At 27.3% G+C, this 18,228-nt stretch overlaps 1 protein-coding gene across 1 annotated transcript; it reads left to right on the plus strand.

The window, feature by feature from the left end:
• Window positions 1–561: 561 nt before the first annotated feature.
• Window positions 562–3,065, plus strand: LOC126842193 (uncharacterized). The gene is made up of 4 exons (XM_050579082.1): window positions 562–659; window positions 1,020–1,185; window positions 1,994–2,106; window positions 2,931–3,065. The coding sequence occupies exons 1-4, from the start codon at window positions 573–575 to the stop codon at window positions 3,063–3,065; spliced, it is 501 nt and encodes a 166-aa protein (XP_050435039.1). The 5' UTR covers window positions 562–572.
• Window positions 3,066–18,228: the final 15,163 nt, after the last annotated feature.

Raw genomic sequence — 18,228 nt, forward strand, 5'->3', positions numbered from 1 at the left:
AAAAAGGAATTTCGCTGCCAAATCCAACACGATATGGTATTTTTTTTTAAATAAATTAAATTGTAATAAACATTTTCAAAACATAATTTTTCTCGTAGCTTACATCCATAGCTCGTGTAGGTACAAAAACACCAAAGGTTGTAATGTACACACGTAGGTTATTGTAAATATTGTCAACTTTTGTATTATTATAAACCACAACAGCGTTACAAGTAAAGCATGATTTTTTAGATAATATCTATATTATATTACTATTGAAATGTATACTTGCTAAATGATTTGTTTCGTATTTGTTTACATCAAACAATTCTTCGGCATAAAAATATGTTTTGCTTTACTTAACGCCAAAGTGTTGTTTACAAAATAGCAAAACCGTTCTACATCAAACTTTAACTAAAACTTTTAAAAACATACTGTTGTTTGATAAAATATTATTCACATTATTAGCATGTTATTCTTCAAGAATGCACTATAAATATAACTTACCAATCGATAAGAAAATCACTTCTAGCTTTTTTAACTGAAATTTAAACACGTACTTTAAATACTTACGAAGTATAAAAAAACAGAATATGAATATAAAATACATTTTGGTTTTATGTTTTACTATACATTTATTTGGTCAAACTGTTGCGTACAGGCGCACAGTTGAAGAAGCGGTAAGTATCATGCAAACTGAATATACGGTTATCAGCTTGCAAATTGTATTTTTTTTTTTTATTAAATAAAAAATATGATTATTATATTTTTTTGTATTAAGTTCCCTTTGTATGTAGATTATTTTAATTTTATCTAGAATTGCGTTGTATGTTTTGATATTGCATGCAGTTTTGCATAATTCAAATAAAATGTTCTCTAAATAATCATCTAGATAAAAAATAAATATAAACATTAAAAGTTATTCGAAAAATGTACATTTTATTTATAACAATCATAGCGTTTAAATTTACTCACCTTTTAAGGCGTTGGGTTATACCCAGCTATAATTTTTAATAATGTGTTTCTTCAACGCTTTTCAGCGTTTAGACGATTATGCAAGAAACACTTTTGTAAACCTTAGTTACCAACATTCCAGCCAGTTCAATGCTCTTACTGCGGGTCAAATATTGAATTATTTGGGCGACAAATATCAAAATTATGTCGATGAATATCTCGTAAACAATCATAAGACGAGAAACGACTTAAGTAACCATTTGATTTACTACATGTATCATATAATAAAAGATTTCTCTAGAATTTATGCAAAGCTGAGAGGCAGGGGGTTTTAGGAAGTATTTTTAATCGCAAAAAAAAAAATGAAACTTATACATTTAACTTTTTTTTTTCTAAAACATGATAAATATTATTCTAAAACCAAATGTTATCACTGTAGTCCGGAAAACATAAAAAGATTCATTTTATTTTACACAACTATTATTAGCTTAACTGGATTTGAACTTGTAATAAAAAAGCCAACGGTAAACATTTTAATTTAATTTATGCCTTTTTTCCGACATAAAAATTGTTTTTAACATAGTCTTATCAGAAAGTCAAAATATTGCCAATTTCAATCAGAATTTGTTGATGTTATAATATTTAAACTAAATCATATACTAATCATTTAAAACAATATTAAACAATTTAGTTTTTTCCCTGGTATAGTGACACGCTGACATTAAATAATAATTACTCAAACAACATATTTTCATAGCTCATTATCTGTCAAAAAATATGTTTATTTACTATTTTTCAAATAAGTGAGCTTTATTTTTTAATTACAATTTAAGTATTAAAAGTTACTCTGGCCAAGTGTAAAAGAGAAAAAATGTGTTATGTAGATAGTCAATAAAGTAACTTTCACTCTAATGTTTAAGGCCGATGTTTGGAGGGTAGTGTAACTTTGGTTCTTTAATAACTTTCCTGAATACTGTGCAACTACTGTATAATGTATATATTATAAAAATATACCTAACATACATTTTAATGACTAAACATCAATTGTATACCTATTTAGTTAAAGACTCTCCAGACGATGAGTCATATCATGAAGTTCTATTCGGAAAAATCGTATTTTTCATTTGCGGCAAGATGAACACAACAATAAGAGAGTTTTTAAATAATCCAGATGTAAGCATAATTTTAGAAATATTATTCGAATAAGGTTTAAAAAAATTCTGCATGTAGGCAAACTGTGAAATAGACAATTTGCTCTTGTAATGCATTCTTAATAATAAATAGTATAATGTAAACCATTTTTTTCAGAAGACCTTTGAGTAAATTTATCTTTGTGACTTAAGTATTTTTTTTTTTTAATCAATTAAACAATGATTATTACATTTAATTAATTTACTTGGGTTAATTTTCTATTTACTTTTCTCATAAAACTGGCTAGTATGTTGTGTGATTGCAGGCAAACCAACGTAAAAGGCAACTTGTTCTATTGTAATTTGTTTTTTAGAATAAAGTTGTTGTTTTTATAAAACGTAAATTGTGAACGCTAGTTATTATGTCAAAAAATGTTGTATTGAAATTATAATGTTTGAAATTCATTCGAATGATTTTTAATTTTTATATCAATACTATAGAAACATTTTAAAACATAATTAAGATTTAGCTAGTAATTATTTAAAAACGGGTTTTTTAACTGTACAAATATTTAATTAACTGGCTAACGTTTTGAAATAAATACTATTTCGACATAATTATATACATGAAAAATAATAAGTATAACTTTCTGTAAGATTCTGTATATTTTTTATACATATGATTGTTACATGGTACATTATGTAAGATGAAACAGAATATATTTATTATCTCGGAATATTTCTGGCCAATAGTTTCTATTTATTTTCTAAAATCATGTCAACCATTATAGGACCTAAATTTACATACTTGTAAAAATGTTATATTATATTAAACTATATTTTTTAATGCATTTCAATACTTTTCAGACTATAAAACGTTTCCACAGTCACAAAGGTCCACTTACTACAAAGGAATTATCGTTAATGTTAAAATGTGACAGTGATGTGGCGAGATATATGGAAGCAAAAAAATATACTCCAGATGACTTAAGTAACCATTAAATATATTGCATTTATCATATAATAAAAGCTTTCTCTAGATTTGATGCGAAACTGCGAGTCAATGGTTTTAAGGAGTATTTCTAATTCGCAATTACAATAAAGGAAACTTTTAAATATTACTTTTTTTCAAAAAACGTTATAAATATTTTTCATAAAACCAATTACCATTGTAGTCCGAAGTATGTAAATATTCCTGAAATTTATTATATTATAAATCTCACTTTAGTTTTTATTTTTCTTTATTAGCATAGAGATTAACTTTATTGCCAAACACCCACTTAGGTCATGATCCTAGCATAGATTAAAACACCTAACGTCTATAATATTGTTCATTAATGGTTTTAGATCAAGTAAATGATGCCATATTTGTGGATATGGTGATATGGATTAGCTTTGAAAGGAAAATGTTAGTACAAGATTTTCTACAATCCATAAAATGATTCAATACGTTATGTGTTGGGCATTATTTTTTTTTCCAAAAGTATTACAAAATATTTATTTTTAAATCGTTTGTGAAATTATAAAATGTAATGTACTAATAAAATATAATAAATATGGTTTGAAAATAAAAAATCGTTATTTGGATTTATTTGAAATACAACCGAAATGGTTACTTTTCCTCTTATATATGTCATATGTGTTCGGCGTTTTTTAAATCTCATAAAATTGGTATCCCATAAAACTCATATTTATGTTCGCATTGCTCGATAGATGGGTACACCGACAACTAGACACAATGCAAAGTTTAGAGATAATTAGAGAAGAGCGGCTCCTAGACCAAAGCACTAAGGGATCCCTCATAAATATTTAAAACAAAATACAAACTGTTAAGGGGCTGTTGCCAAATGTATACCAAGCCTAAGGAAATATTCGGAAAAATAAGTGCTTATTTGAATACAACCAGTAGCAACTCTAGTTTAGATCTCAAGTTTCTCAGTTACAAAAGACTAAAATGGTATGCTAGTAAGTAATAAACTACATACACTGTGTCATCATGATTTTAGACAGAAACCATTCAACAATGTACGACAATGACCCAATATATCATTGCTGGTGACACGAACACCAAAAGTATTTAATATTTCATCCATAACCTCTCTATTTTTCATTGGATAATACGCAAATCTAGTAGCTCACCTGAGTGAGCTGCCGGCAGGGTTAACCTCATCTAAATTGACCTAACCTTATTATGGGGTGAGATTGTTTACTGCCCTAGCTGATTAGGCGTCCAACCTCTTGCCACTCTTGACTCTACCCCCTCTTCTGGTAGTCTTTCTCTTCGCTGATTATTCAAAAATTATATGACAGTCCAGTTTCAAGTGATCATAGATATACAATCAACTCATAAATATTTCTATTTACAACATTAACATACATTTGCTACGGATTTCGCTATGGAAAGGAAAAAAAATAGTCTAAACGTACTGATTACATCATTTTTTTTTTTTAACGTACTATTTTCAAAAAGAATCTTCCAAAAAATATTATCTTATACATATTTTAATTAATTTTATATTTTATTCAATTTTATGATTTAAATATATGTAAAGCGGTCTTTATTTTTTATACTAACGCCAACACATACATTTTGATTTTTGCTATCAAAATCAAAGTCTCTTGATTTCTAACTAAATTTCGTCTGCAGTTGGTGCAAATACTTCTTTTGCCAACGCGACCAAAAATGTTGATGTATTTGTTGAAGCAAAGACCAACGTTTGTGGGTACTAAAGATGGGTTTGACTTAGTGTGGAGACGGAACAGTTGCTCAGATAAGTCACTAACCTGTAACCTCCCCGTCCCCACAATTCTCCGACCCCACTGTACTGTCTTTTGTAATTAATAATTATTGATATTCGAACAATTCCCATTACTTATATAGTTATATCCACTAATGGACAAAATATAATATTCGATTTTAAAATACAACTGGGTGGTGTTATATTTTAGATTTGTTGCTATAGATTTTATGGACTACATTACTGCGATTAGTGACTACAGAACGGAATATAATAACATAATAAGAATTGACAATTTTTGATGCATTGTAGAACGTTATTGTTATAATAACTGTGGTAAGTATTATTTTTTTTAAATTTACATACAGTTAATGTATTGCGTTTTCGAAAATCTTTTATAATTATAACTTATTACAAGGAATTTTTGTAAAACCATGTAAATTGTAATCCAATATTGTATTATTTGTTTTTATCAAAACCAAGCTGTTTTTCACAGCGACTATTGTAATGTAAACAAATGATAAGTTCTTATAGGTATCACAAACTTTGAGTATTATAAGAATCTTCGTATTCTATAAAAACAATTTGTATAGTTTTATTACTTTATTTTTTATCGAAAACCAGTTGTTTTTCTTAACATATTTTGTTTTGCAGTTGTTTTTGTGTTAAAATGTTTGACCTACTTTATAATATTTTCCAACAATTTGTATGGTTTTAAATTGCACGGTTATTTTTCAACATGAAAATATGTTGTTAGCAAAGTTAACATGTCGTTTTGACATTTCCATGTCTTAGCTCTGCACATACCCGAAAAAAGCGTAACGAAAAAAGCGTTATCAAAAAAGCGTAACGAAAAAAGCGTTCGTTACAAAACCGTTACAGGGGTAAGAGATAGGGTGTGGGAGGTAAGAGGTAGGAGATAGGGGGTGGGAGATAAGAAATATGTTGTACGTTCAACGTTCAAATTAGAACTAAATAATAAATTCAAAATAATTTAATTCTCTATGTTAAGTTACTTTTGGCCAGATAATAAACACTACAATTTTAGCCAGAAACTTGATTGTACATAATTTTTTTATCTCTTTGGCCTTATGCTGCAACTGGAAGCTCCATGTAATTTTTTTTTTTTTTAATTATAATTCCTCAACTAATTTAAATTTATTCGGTATTTCAACGAGACATGAAAATGCTCTTTCGTGGTTGCAGACTCGGCTGAAAAACTTTTTACAACGAATGTTGCATTGTAAAAAAATCACAACACTTTTAAGAATCGTATACTTATAATTTTTAATGACTTAAGATCACGGTTTACATAATTTTGGCTCTAAAAAAGTTTTAAAAAAAATTGGCATAACCTATTAAACTCAAATTAGGTTTACGTATTTAAAAAATTTGTATAGCTGTTATTATGTAACATAATACTGTTGTGATACTCCTGTAATGAAACACTCTTACATGCTTTATGCAAAACATAATTAACATTTATAACATGCTTTAAAAAGTTAAGCAATTTTTTTTTACTATTTTCTGTACCAAAAAATCACTAGTTTTCTAATTGATCGTCAAACACTTGATGTGAACTACAACATAAAATACAATATTTAATAATTTATCTAATGCGGCGCATTAGGATAGGAGCATATTGGGTTATGGGTGCCGGGTGGTTATGGATATTCAAGCAATATTATTGTTTAAGTGATAAAATCAATTTTAAAATAACGCTTGTCTAACGGATACAGCTATTCACCTGAGCCGCCTGACAGCTTAAGTCTCCACTGCACCACGTAATGCCCTTAATTAATTTTTATCATTTCATAATTTCTAAAAAAAATTTATTAGTTGGGTCCGTTATTTTTAATATGTATTAAATACAAATACTTTATTTGTATTGTATGTTAAAGCATCCTTTACATTTATATTACAAAATCAAAAACACATTTTATTGCTTACAAGGATTGTTTATTAAGTTTCTATGTTTTAAAATTGTAAGATTGGCAAACCTTAAAAAAATATGTATATTTTAGTGACATTTTTAATGAATGGAATTTGTTTTCTAATATGATTGTTGTTGTGTTAACTAATGAAAATACAAGCTGTCTTTTAAAAGAAAATTTTGTATTGCTGCTTGTGGTTTTGAATATTTAAATGTGCTATAGAACCCTATTGCTATAATAATTGTAACGAATACCTGTTTTTTACAGTTATATAAATATATGTACTACATTTCTTTGTAGCATTAGTTAGCAAGGATTTTTTGTAAAACCATTTATCAAGTTAATTGTAAACTAATGGCGAATACCTATTAGTATCATAATTAACCTATTAAGTTTTAACATTATCAAAATGATCTTAAATATCAAACAATTTTATCAACGTTTTACTGTTGGTTTTTTTTTATCAAACACAGGTTCTTTTTCACACTTTTTCTGCATAATTTTCAAAAACAGTTTTTATTGTTTTTTTTTTTTATTCAGATAAATTATTGTTTTTTTTTTCAAAACCATGTTATTAATCTTAACGTATTTCGTTTAGTGGTTATTTTTGTATTTTAACTTATAAACTATTTTATTTCAAATCATTAATATTTTATGAATTCAACTGTTTTGGTTAAAATGTCTTAATTGTACAAAAGTTAACGTTATTATTTTTTAAAACTAACGACAATATTTTTCCATAATTTGTATAGCTAAAATTTATTTACATTATTATTGAATACCTATAACATTATTTTTTGTTGGGCCTCTGACCCAAATTTCAATAACACCTGCTTCATAGCCTATGAGTCATAGGTGCGATTGGAAGTTTTTTTTTTCACTGTTAATACATTTTCTCAGATATCAAGTGGTTTTTTTGAAACGATTATTTTTATTTTGTTATTTGTCTTTAACAAAGATGTTTTAACAAAGAAGCATGCAAAGTAGAACTCTACTTTACATAAGTTATACCGAATACTTGTTCTGTATTTGTTTGACTTAATATTATTGTTATAATTAATAATACTTTTAATTACATGTGTAATATTTAATAGTATAACTAAAATAAATATACAACTAATATCAGCTTTAGTTATAACATTTTGATAGTTGGAATAAAAATCATAATTTGGAGACTAAAAAATTGCTGCAATTACTCTTCGGTTTTAGGCGCATAGAATATCTCTTAAAAAATGTATCTCAAAATCGGCTTTAATTTTTACTAAACATGCTATAAGTTAATAAAGAGCTACTAAAGCAACTACAATTATAAAACCTCGAACTTAGTTTCGACGTTGAAATTTTTTTTCAAAATATCTATAAGAATATGTTATTTTACCCCTTAAGTGATTGTAGATGTCACTTGGATTAGATTACATCATTTTTAAAGATTCGAATATTCGATTAGTTGTATAATAATATACATTTCAAATAAGATTGTAAATCCTACTTTTATCGATATCCAATAATGTACAAAACCTAAATTATAACTTTTTTTATAATTTAACTGGGTGCTGTGATATTTTAGCTTTGTATTTAAGTTTTTTTTTTTGGTATTTCGAATGTTTTACTATACTACATGGTGCAACGCAAGAAAAAATATAGTTTAAACATTTAAGTACACAAATAACATAACAAAATACTTTTAAAACCAGCTTGTTTACGAAAAAAAACTATATTATTTCTGTAAAAGTAGTTTTTGAAATGTTAAAACTTAATAATGTATGATACCTACAGTTGGTTGTCATTAATTTATATTACAACAGTTTTTGTGAAAAAAATCTCGTTTTCGATAAGATAGAAAATAAATATATAGAAATAGATGAAAATGTATTGTATGTTATAATGTAAGAAAATAAATCGTTAACAATTTGTGTAAACATAAGGTTAAAATAAACTTTTTAACGCAAGTTAAACTTTTAACTTTTTTTATTAAGAATAGCGTACTAAAAATGTTAACTGGCTTATAACCAGTTTTTGATAACTATTTCTGAAGTTATTAAAATCTCAAGTTCAGGGAAGGAGAAAAGTTGGAATGTAGTGTTATTTTTAAAAATATTCACTAAAACAAAAGTTTTCTTTGTGATAAACACTCTGTATATAAAATCGTTGATAATGATAAGCTTTAGGAATTAGGATAATTACAACATAATATATAATTATATAAAATCATCTGATAATTAGGAAATGTGCAGTTTAGTATTTACATTTTTATCTGCGCACACTTCCCTTCTTATCCTATTAAACTATTAATTAAACCCAGTGAGATATTGACTGATTATTTTATCATGTTTATACCCGGAGGCTATTGGGTGAAGTTTAGCACATTAGTGTGATGTTTAAATGCTTTAATTATACATTTTTGTACTACTTTTTTTTATTGATCTAGTAATAACATACAACCCGGCATCTATGGCCATTAGTTTCAGATGAGGTGTAACAAAAGTCATTTACAACAGGTATACATTATGTTTGCGAATTCTAATAATTAAGAACAAAGAAAGAGTATGTGTAATTTTTAAATTGAGTTATATAAGTTAGTTGATTTTAGGAAGTCGATCATCTTGGCATTGTCCTCGGGTTCTGGTCCTAGTGAAGTGTCAAGTGCCGCGTCGATTCCAATCCTTTGTCTGTCTTGTTCGTACTTGAGGCATTCGGTTAATATGTGTTTCACGGTCAGTCTTACACCGCAAGCTACACATATAGGAGCTTCTTCCTTAGTCATTAGGTAACCATGTGTTAGTCTCGTGTGTCCGATTCGCATGCGGTTTAGTATTGTTTCATCTTTCCTTTTTAGAGAGCTGTTCATCCATCGGTTGGTGGAGCTTTTAATAGTGTTCAGTTTGGTATTTTGTTGCTTCCATAACTGCAGCCATTTGTCGTTGGACATCTCATTAATCTGGATTTTTAAGTCATCGTATGTTAACCCTGGTATTAATGTTATTTCCGCATTTTGGGTGGCAATTTTAGCCTGTTGGTCGGCCAACTCGTTTCCTTTGATGCCAGTATGTCTAGGAACCCACATTAGCGTGATTTGTTTGTTCATAGTTGAGGCTTCGTTTAGTTTGTTTTGTGTTTTTGTTGCGATATCGCCGGGATGGAATTGGTTTTTGATGCTGTTGAGGGTACTTAGGGTGTCACTAAAAATAATATGTTTTGAGTGCTCTTCGTGTATTATTCTTTTTATTGCTTCGAGTATCGCAATTGCTTCAGCCGAGGATATGGAACATGTGCTTGGAAGTTTGAATAATAGATTTCTGTTTTGGAATATTATTGAAAAGCCAACTTCATCTAGGGATTTAGAAGCATCGGTGTATACTTTTTGATAGTCTTCATGATGTTCTAGTATACTGAGAAAGTGATACTTCTGTATACTGGGGGAGGAGTTTGAGGTTTTAGGAGGGAAGTTAGTTCTGTATTTATTGCGTAGTGAGCTATCCAAGGGGGATGGGTCATTGGTTCTCTTGAAATTATTTGAGTCGTGTTAATACCATTTACTTTTAATTCTTGGTGAATTTCAGTATTTTTCTCTGTGAGTGAGTTGAAGTTGGCTCTAACTGTTCTAACCATGTATTTTAGAGCTAAGTCTATCCTTTTTGCACTATTATTTTGCCATTTGGTAAAAAATGTTATTTGTATTTTGATTATTTGTTTAAATTTTTTCTATACTATTTATGAGGCAATAATCATTTCGACGACCTATGTCGTGATACAAAAAAGAATGTTTTTCAGAGTAAAGTTATCATGATAGTTTTAGCTCAGAAAATATGTTATTAGGGTTTTGTAAAAGTAAAAGATGTACTATTTTTCAATATAAAGTATAAATTATAGAAAATAAGTGGTTACTTTACAACCAAACTTAAAAAAGTTTTTCATCTGGTATGGTTTGTCAATACCACGATATGAATCAAAAAAAGATATTCTGTTTTAAGCATTGATGAGGAGCGAAAAGTTAGGTATTAGATTTACGACGATGCACTTTATTTGCTTCGTATCTGTACCCACGATAAACTACTCATTTACAATTTCGAAGCAGCATATTAAATCAATGTAAATTAAGATAAAATACATAAAAAGGAATTTCGCAGCCAAATCCAACACGATATGGTATTTTTTAAAAATAAATTCAATTTTAATACGAATTTTCAAAACATATTTTTTCTCGGAGCTTACATGCATAGCTCGTGTAGGTACAAACACCTTATGTACATACGTAGGTCATTGTAAATATTGTTGACTTTTATACTATTATAAACCACAATAGCGTTAAAAGTAAAGCATGATTTTGTAGATAATATCTAGATTATATTACTATTGAAATGTATATTGATTTGTTCTTATGGTACAAACAAAAATCGCTTTTTCACCCTGAAAATCGGAAAACCCCAAAAAATTCTATAATGGTTGGATCGAGTTTTTAAAAAAGTAATCTAATTGACAATAATGCGCTTAATACGAGCTAATCGCCATGAACAAATTAGCATAATAGCTATTGCTTGATAAATATCTAAATAAACAAATGACACAATCCTACTTTTATCGATATTCAATAATGTAGAAAACCTAAATTACAATTATTTTTATAATTTAACTGGGTGCTGTGATATTTTAGCTTTGTATTTTCAAGTTTTTTTTTTTTTGGTATTTCGAATGTTTTACTATGATACATGGTGCAACGCAAGAAAAAATATAGTTTTAACATTTAAATACACAAATAACATACCAAAATACTTTTAAAACCAGCTTGCTTACGAAAAAAAAAACTATATTATTTCTATATAGTAGTTTTTGTAATGTATAATGTTAAAACCTAATAATGTATGATACCTACAGTTGTTTGTCATAAATTTATATTAAAACAGTTTTTGTGAAAAACAACTAGTTTTCAATGAGATAGATCTGGGGTGTTTTGTCAATAGTATGGTATGAATCATCAAAACATGTTCAGCTTTCAGCTTTGATGATGAACGAAAAGTTAGGTATTAGATTTACGGTGATGTACCTTATTTGTTTCGTATCTTTACCCACGATAAACTACTCATTTATAATTTCGAAACAACATATTATACCAATGTAAAATAAGATAAAATGTATAAAAAGGAATTTCGCTGCCAAATCCAACACGATATGGTATTTTTTTTAAATAAATTCAGTTATAGTAAACATTTTCAAAACACATTTTTTCTCGTACCTTACATGCATAGCTCGTGTAGGTATACAAACACCTTAACATACGTAGGTTATTGTAAATATTGTTGACTTTTATACTATTATAAACCACAATAGCGTTACAAGCAAAACATAATTTTGTAGATAATATCCAGATTATATTACTATTGAAATGTATATTGATTTGTTCTTATGGTCCAAACAAAAATCGCTTTTTCACCCTGAAAATCGGAAAACCCCAAAAAATTCGATAATGGTTGGATCGAGTTTTTAAAAAAGTAATCTAATTGACAATAATGCGCTTAATACGAGCTAATCGCCATGAACAAATTAGCATAATAGCTATTGCTTGATAAATATCTAAATAAACAAATGACACAACAATATATTTTGAAATTATTATTTTGATGAAAAATGTTCTACTATTTACAGCCAAAAAATATGTTATTATAGTAAAACATGGTTTTTATCAAAACAATTCTTCGGCATAAAAATATGTATTACTTTACTTTACGCCAAAGTATTGTTTACTAAATAGCAAAAGCGTTCTAAAGCAAACTAAAACTCTTAAAAACATACTGTTGTATGATAAACTATTAGTATGTTGTTCTTCGAGAATGCACTATAAATATAACTTACTAGTCGACAAGAAAATCACTTTTATCTTTTTAAACTAAATTTTAAACACGTATTTTAAACTACCCAAGAATATTAAAAAAACAAAATATGAATATAAAATACATTTTGGTTTTGTGTTTTACAATCAATTTCTTGGTTTTAACTGTTGCTTTCAAAAGTGGTACAGCTGTTAAAGTGGTAAGATTCATACAAACTCAAAAAAAGGTTATCAACTTGTAAATTGTATTTTATTTTTTTTTAAATTTATATTATGGCTAATACATTTTTTTTTATTTAGTTCCCCTTGTATGTAAATTTTTTTAATTTTACCTAGAATTGGGTAGTATGTTTTGATATTGTAAGCAGAGTTGTGCTAAAAAATAAAAAACCTCCAGGCGAGGACATGATAGGGGCCGAACTATTAAAAATGGGTGGGGAACTAATTATTAATGATAAGAGAAAACTAAATATATGGTAGTAACGAGAGGTAATCAAATAGATCAAAACAGAAGTTTGGATATCTAAATAATCATCTAGATAACATATACGTTCTACAGCAAACTAAAATGCTTAAAAACATACTGTTTTATGATAAAAAATTATTTTTATTACTAGCATGTTATTCTTCGAGAATGCACTATAAGTATAATTACCAAGCCATAAAAAAATCACTTTTATCTTATTTAATTGAAATTTGTACACGTATTTTAAACTGCTAAAGAAGATTAAAAAAACAGAATATGAATATAAAATACATTTTGGTTTTGTGTTTTATAAATTTCTAGGCTCAAACTGTTGCGTCTAGAACTCTTTCAGCCGATGAAGTGGTAAGAATCATGCAAACTGAATAAACGGTTGTCATCTTGTAAACTGTATTTTCTTTTTTAATTAAAAATATGGATAATATGTATTTTTTTCTTAAGTTCTACCTGTATGTAATTTTTTTTTTATTTTACCTAGAATTGAGTAGTATGTTTCGTTTTTGTAAGCAGAGTTGTGCATCATTTAAATAAAATGTTATCTAAATAATCATCTAGATAGCATATAAATACAAACATTTTAAAAGTTACTCGAAAAATTCATATTATATTTACATCAAATTATAGCGCTTAAATTTACCTACCTTTTAAGATGTTGGGTTATATCCGGCTATAGTTTTTAATGATGCGTTTCAATGCTTTTCAGGCTATAAACAATTTTGTAGCACAAAGTAACCAACATTCAGGCCTGGAAACAGATCTTACTACGGCTCAATTATTGGATATTGTGGGCGAGAAATATAAAAATTATGTACATGTTTATCTAGGAGCACATAATATGATAAGAAACGACTTAAGTAACCATTTGATTTACTACATGTATCATATAATAAAAGATTTCTCTAGAATTTATGCAAAGCTGTGAGGCAGGAGATTAAGGAAGTATTTTCATTCGCAAAAAAAAAAACAATGAAACGTATACATTTTTAAAAGATTATTAAAACTTGAATGAATTATATTTACACTATTTACACGCTTTGCGGTTACTCCCATTTGGATACCACAGCCCTGAAGATTGAACATGCAAGTGTTTCGAAACGTTGGCAAACCCGTCAAGATATCCAAATGGGAGTAACCGCAAAGCGTGTAAACGGTGTAAGTATACATTTTTTTTTATAAAACATGATAAATATTATTGTAAAACATAATCTTATCACTTTAGTCCGGAAAATGTAAAAAGTCGTAAAACGATTCATATTATAAAACTCACCTTTGTCCACATTTTTCGTGGGAAAACTAACTAAGTTAGTTTTATTTTTTAATTATAATTTGGGTATTAAAAGTTACTCTGGCCAAGTGTGAAAGAGAAAAAATGTGTTATGTAGATAGTTAATGAAGTAACTTTCATTCCAATGTTTAAGGCCGAAGTATAACTTTGGTTCTATAATCATTTTCCTGGATACTGTGCAACTGATGTACATATTATAACAATATACCTAACATACATTGTAATGACTAAACATCAATAGTATATTACCTATTCATTGTTTGTTTTAGACTCTGTAGATAATGTTCTATTCGGGAAAATCGTGGGTTACATTTGCGGACCCGAAATGACAGTAGCGGGATTTTTGACTGATCAACTTGTAAGAATAATTTTAGAAATATTATTCGAATAGGATTCTAAACATGTCAGAATGTAGGTAAACCATGAAATAGGCAATTTCTTTTTACATTAATTTTGAATAGGTAAGTTACTTTGGTTAATTTTCTATTTTCTTTTCACATAAAACTGGCTAGTATATTGTGTGGTTGCAGCAAAACCCATGTAAACAGTAAAAGGCAACTAGTTCTATTGTAATTTGTTTTGTACAACAAAGTTGTTTTTATAGAATTGAAATTGTGAACGCAAGTTAGTAAGTTTAAACTGAATAATAGTCTTTTTAATAATTATTATTTAGTTTTCTTTCTCGTTAAGGGTAATATCATCTAATTTGTTATATTTTTCTAAAATATCGTACAAAATTATAATGTTTGAAATTCATTCGAATGATTTTATACTTAAATATCATTACTATAGAAACATTTTAAAACATAATTAAGATTTAGCTAGTAATTATTTAAAAACGGGTTTTTTAACTGTACAAATATTTAATTAACTGGCTAACGTTTTGAAATAAATAATATTTCGAAATTATTATTTATATAAAAATGATTAGGAAACTTTCTGTAAGATTCTTCATATTTTTTATATAAATGATACATAGTAACTTATGTAAGGTATATATTATTATCTCGGAAGATTTGAGGCGAATAGATTCTATTTATTTTTTAAAATCTTGTCAACCATTATAGCGCCCATAATTATATATTTTTTATGCCTTACAATTTTTTTTAGGCTATAGACATTGCTATACAACGATTCAACAGTAGGCCAGGTCACACAAGACCACTTACTGTGAAGGAAATATCGTCAATGTTAAATTGTGAGAGTGATGTGGAGAGTTATATGAGAGCTAAAAGATTGACTCCTGATGTCATAAGTAACTATTAAATATATTACATTTAATATATAATAAAAGCTTTCTCTAGATTTGATGCGAAACTGTGAGTCAGTGGTTTTAGAGAGTATTTCTTATTCGCCACTACAAAAAATTAAACTTTTAAATATTACTTATTTTTATACAACGTTATAAATATTTTTCATAAAACCAATTCTTACCATTGTAGTCCGAAGTATGTAAATGTTCTAGAAATTGATTATGTTATTAAACTCACGTTTGCCAAAGTGTTTTAATTATTCTTCTTGGCATAGAGATTAAATTTTCACAAAAAACATACTTAGGTTATAAACCTAGCATAGATTATGACATCTAACATCTATAATATATATCAATGATGGTTTTAGATCAAATAAATGATGACCTTTTCTCGGATATGGTGAGATTCATTTGCTACCAAAAATCCATGCCAGTAAAAGACTTTTTAAGTACGAGACAATGATTCGATACGTTATGTATTGGTATATTATTCTTGTTTCTAGTAGTGTTATAAAAAATGTATTTTTAAATCGTTTGTGAAATTAAAAAATGTAATGTATTAAAAAAAGATAATAAATATGGTTTGAAAATATAAAATCGTTATTTTGATTTATTTGAAATATAACCGGAATGGTTACTTTTCATCTTATAAATGCCATATGTGTACCAGGTTTTTTAATTCCGGTAGTCCATAAAATGTATAATTATGTTCGCATTGCTCGATAGGTGATTACATCTACAACTAGATACAATGAAATATTTTGAGATAATAAGAAATGTGCGGCCTATATACCTTAGCACTAAGGAATCTCTCAAAAATATTTTAAACAAAATACAAACTATTAAAGGGCTGTTGCCAAATTTTTACCAAGCCTAAAGAAATATTAGGAAAAATAAATGCCTATTTGAATACAACCAGTAGAAACTCAAGTTTAGATCTAAAGTTTCTCATTTACAAAAGACTCAAATGGTATGCTAGTATGTAATAAACTACTTACACTGTGCCATCATGATTTTAGATAGAAACCATTCAACAATGAACGACAACTTTAAAAATAGAAACTAAAATATTAGAATGTTTTTTATTTATTTTCAACTCGACAGAAAAGAAAGAAGTTCCAGCCCGCCTCCCAAAAAAGTCATCCTATCAAAGTGTATATATCTATACACTGTGGATAAGTTTGTTTTATGGCTCATACAGGAACTGTTCAAGTGTTGAGCAATATTATGAGCTATGGATTTATTTATGAGCTATTGAGATATTTATCTATAAAAAAAAAAACAGATGTATGAATATATATTTTTTTATTATAAACAAACCAAAAAAAGTGTCATACTATTCAATTTTATTTAAAAAAATTATCCGTTTTTACTTAATTATACGAAAAAGTTTATGATATCCTACATGTGAAACTCTGTTGACGTTTTTGTTTGTTTAAGTGTGTTCATTCGTTTCCTATACAATTTTTGTTTCACCTAAATTATTCAGTTTTAAGATTTAAACTGCGCTAAAAGTATAGGATGCATAAAGGTGATTGTCATTTATTTACAATGCAATAGTCATTGTAAAAAACAACAAGTTTTTAATAAAAAGTTAACAATATATAACTATACAAATTGTGGGAAAATATTGTATTTAGTTTTAAAAATTGTATGGTTAACTTTTGTACAATTAAGACATTTTAGCTAAATCAGTTGAATACATAACATATTAATGATTAGAAGTAAAATAGTTCAAAAGTTAAAATACAAACATAACCACAAAACCAAATTTGGTAAGATTAACAACTTGTTTTTGAAAAAAAAAAAAAACAAAGTGTAATCTGAATGAACAAAAAAAAAAAAGAAACAATAAGAACTGTTTTTGAAAATTATGCAGATTCTAATGATTTTAAATTATGTGATATCTATAGGAATTCATCATTTGTTTACATTACACCAGTCGCTGTAAAAATCATTTGCTTATTATTTCAAGATGCTTAAGAAAAAGTATTATGTTCGCAATTTATAATAAGTATAATAGCAGATCAAAAAATATATTTTTAATTATTGTAATATCAGTGTTCTAAATGCGAGAGAATAAATGGTAAACATTTAGGTACAAAAATGATAAAACAAAATATTTTTACTTTAATATAATAATATACTTTATTTTTTTGTAACAAATATTATTTTGATGCTTGTGTTTGAATGCATTATAGAATGTTATTGTTATAATATTTGTGGCGAGTACCTATTTTTTTTTTTAATTCACATACAGTTAATGTATTGCGTTTTCGAAAATGTTTTATAATTATAACTTATTACAAGGAGTTTTTGTAAAATCATTTATCGTGTAAATTGTAATCCAATATTGTATTATTTTTTTTTTTTTATCAAAACCAAGCTGCTTTTTACAGCGATTGTTGTAATGTAAACAAATGGTAAGTTCCTATAGGTATCAAAAACTCTGAATATTATAAGAATCTTCGTATTCTATAAAAACCATTTGTATGGTTTTATTTTTTTACCGAAAACCAGTTGTTTTTCTTAACATACTTTTTTTTACAGTTGTTTTTATTTTGAAATGTATGACCCATTTTATTTCTTGCACGTTAGCATCTTGATGTTTCAATAATCATACAAAGTACACAACAGACTGTTGAAAT

This window comes from Adelges cooleyi, unplaced genomic scaffold, assembly GCF_023614345.1.
Source record: "Adelges cooleyi isolate 19-005CV unplaced genomic scaffold, UGA_ACOO_1.1 ACOO_flye_CR_arks_rails_tigmint_CR_PRNA_108, whole genome shotgun sequence".
Lineage (NCBI taxonomy): Eukaryota > Metazoa > Arthropoda > Insecta > Hemiptera > Adelgidae > Adelges > Adelges cooleyi.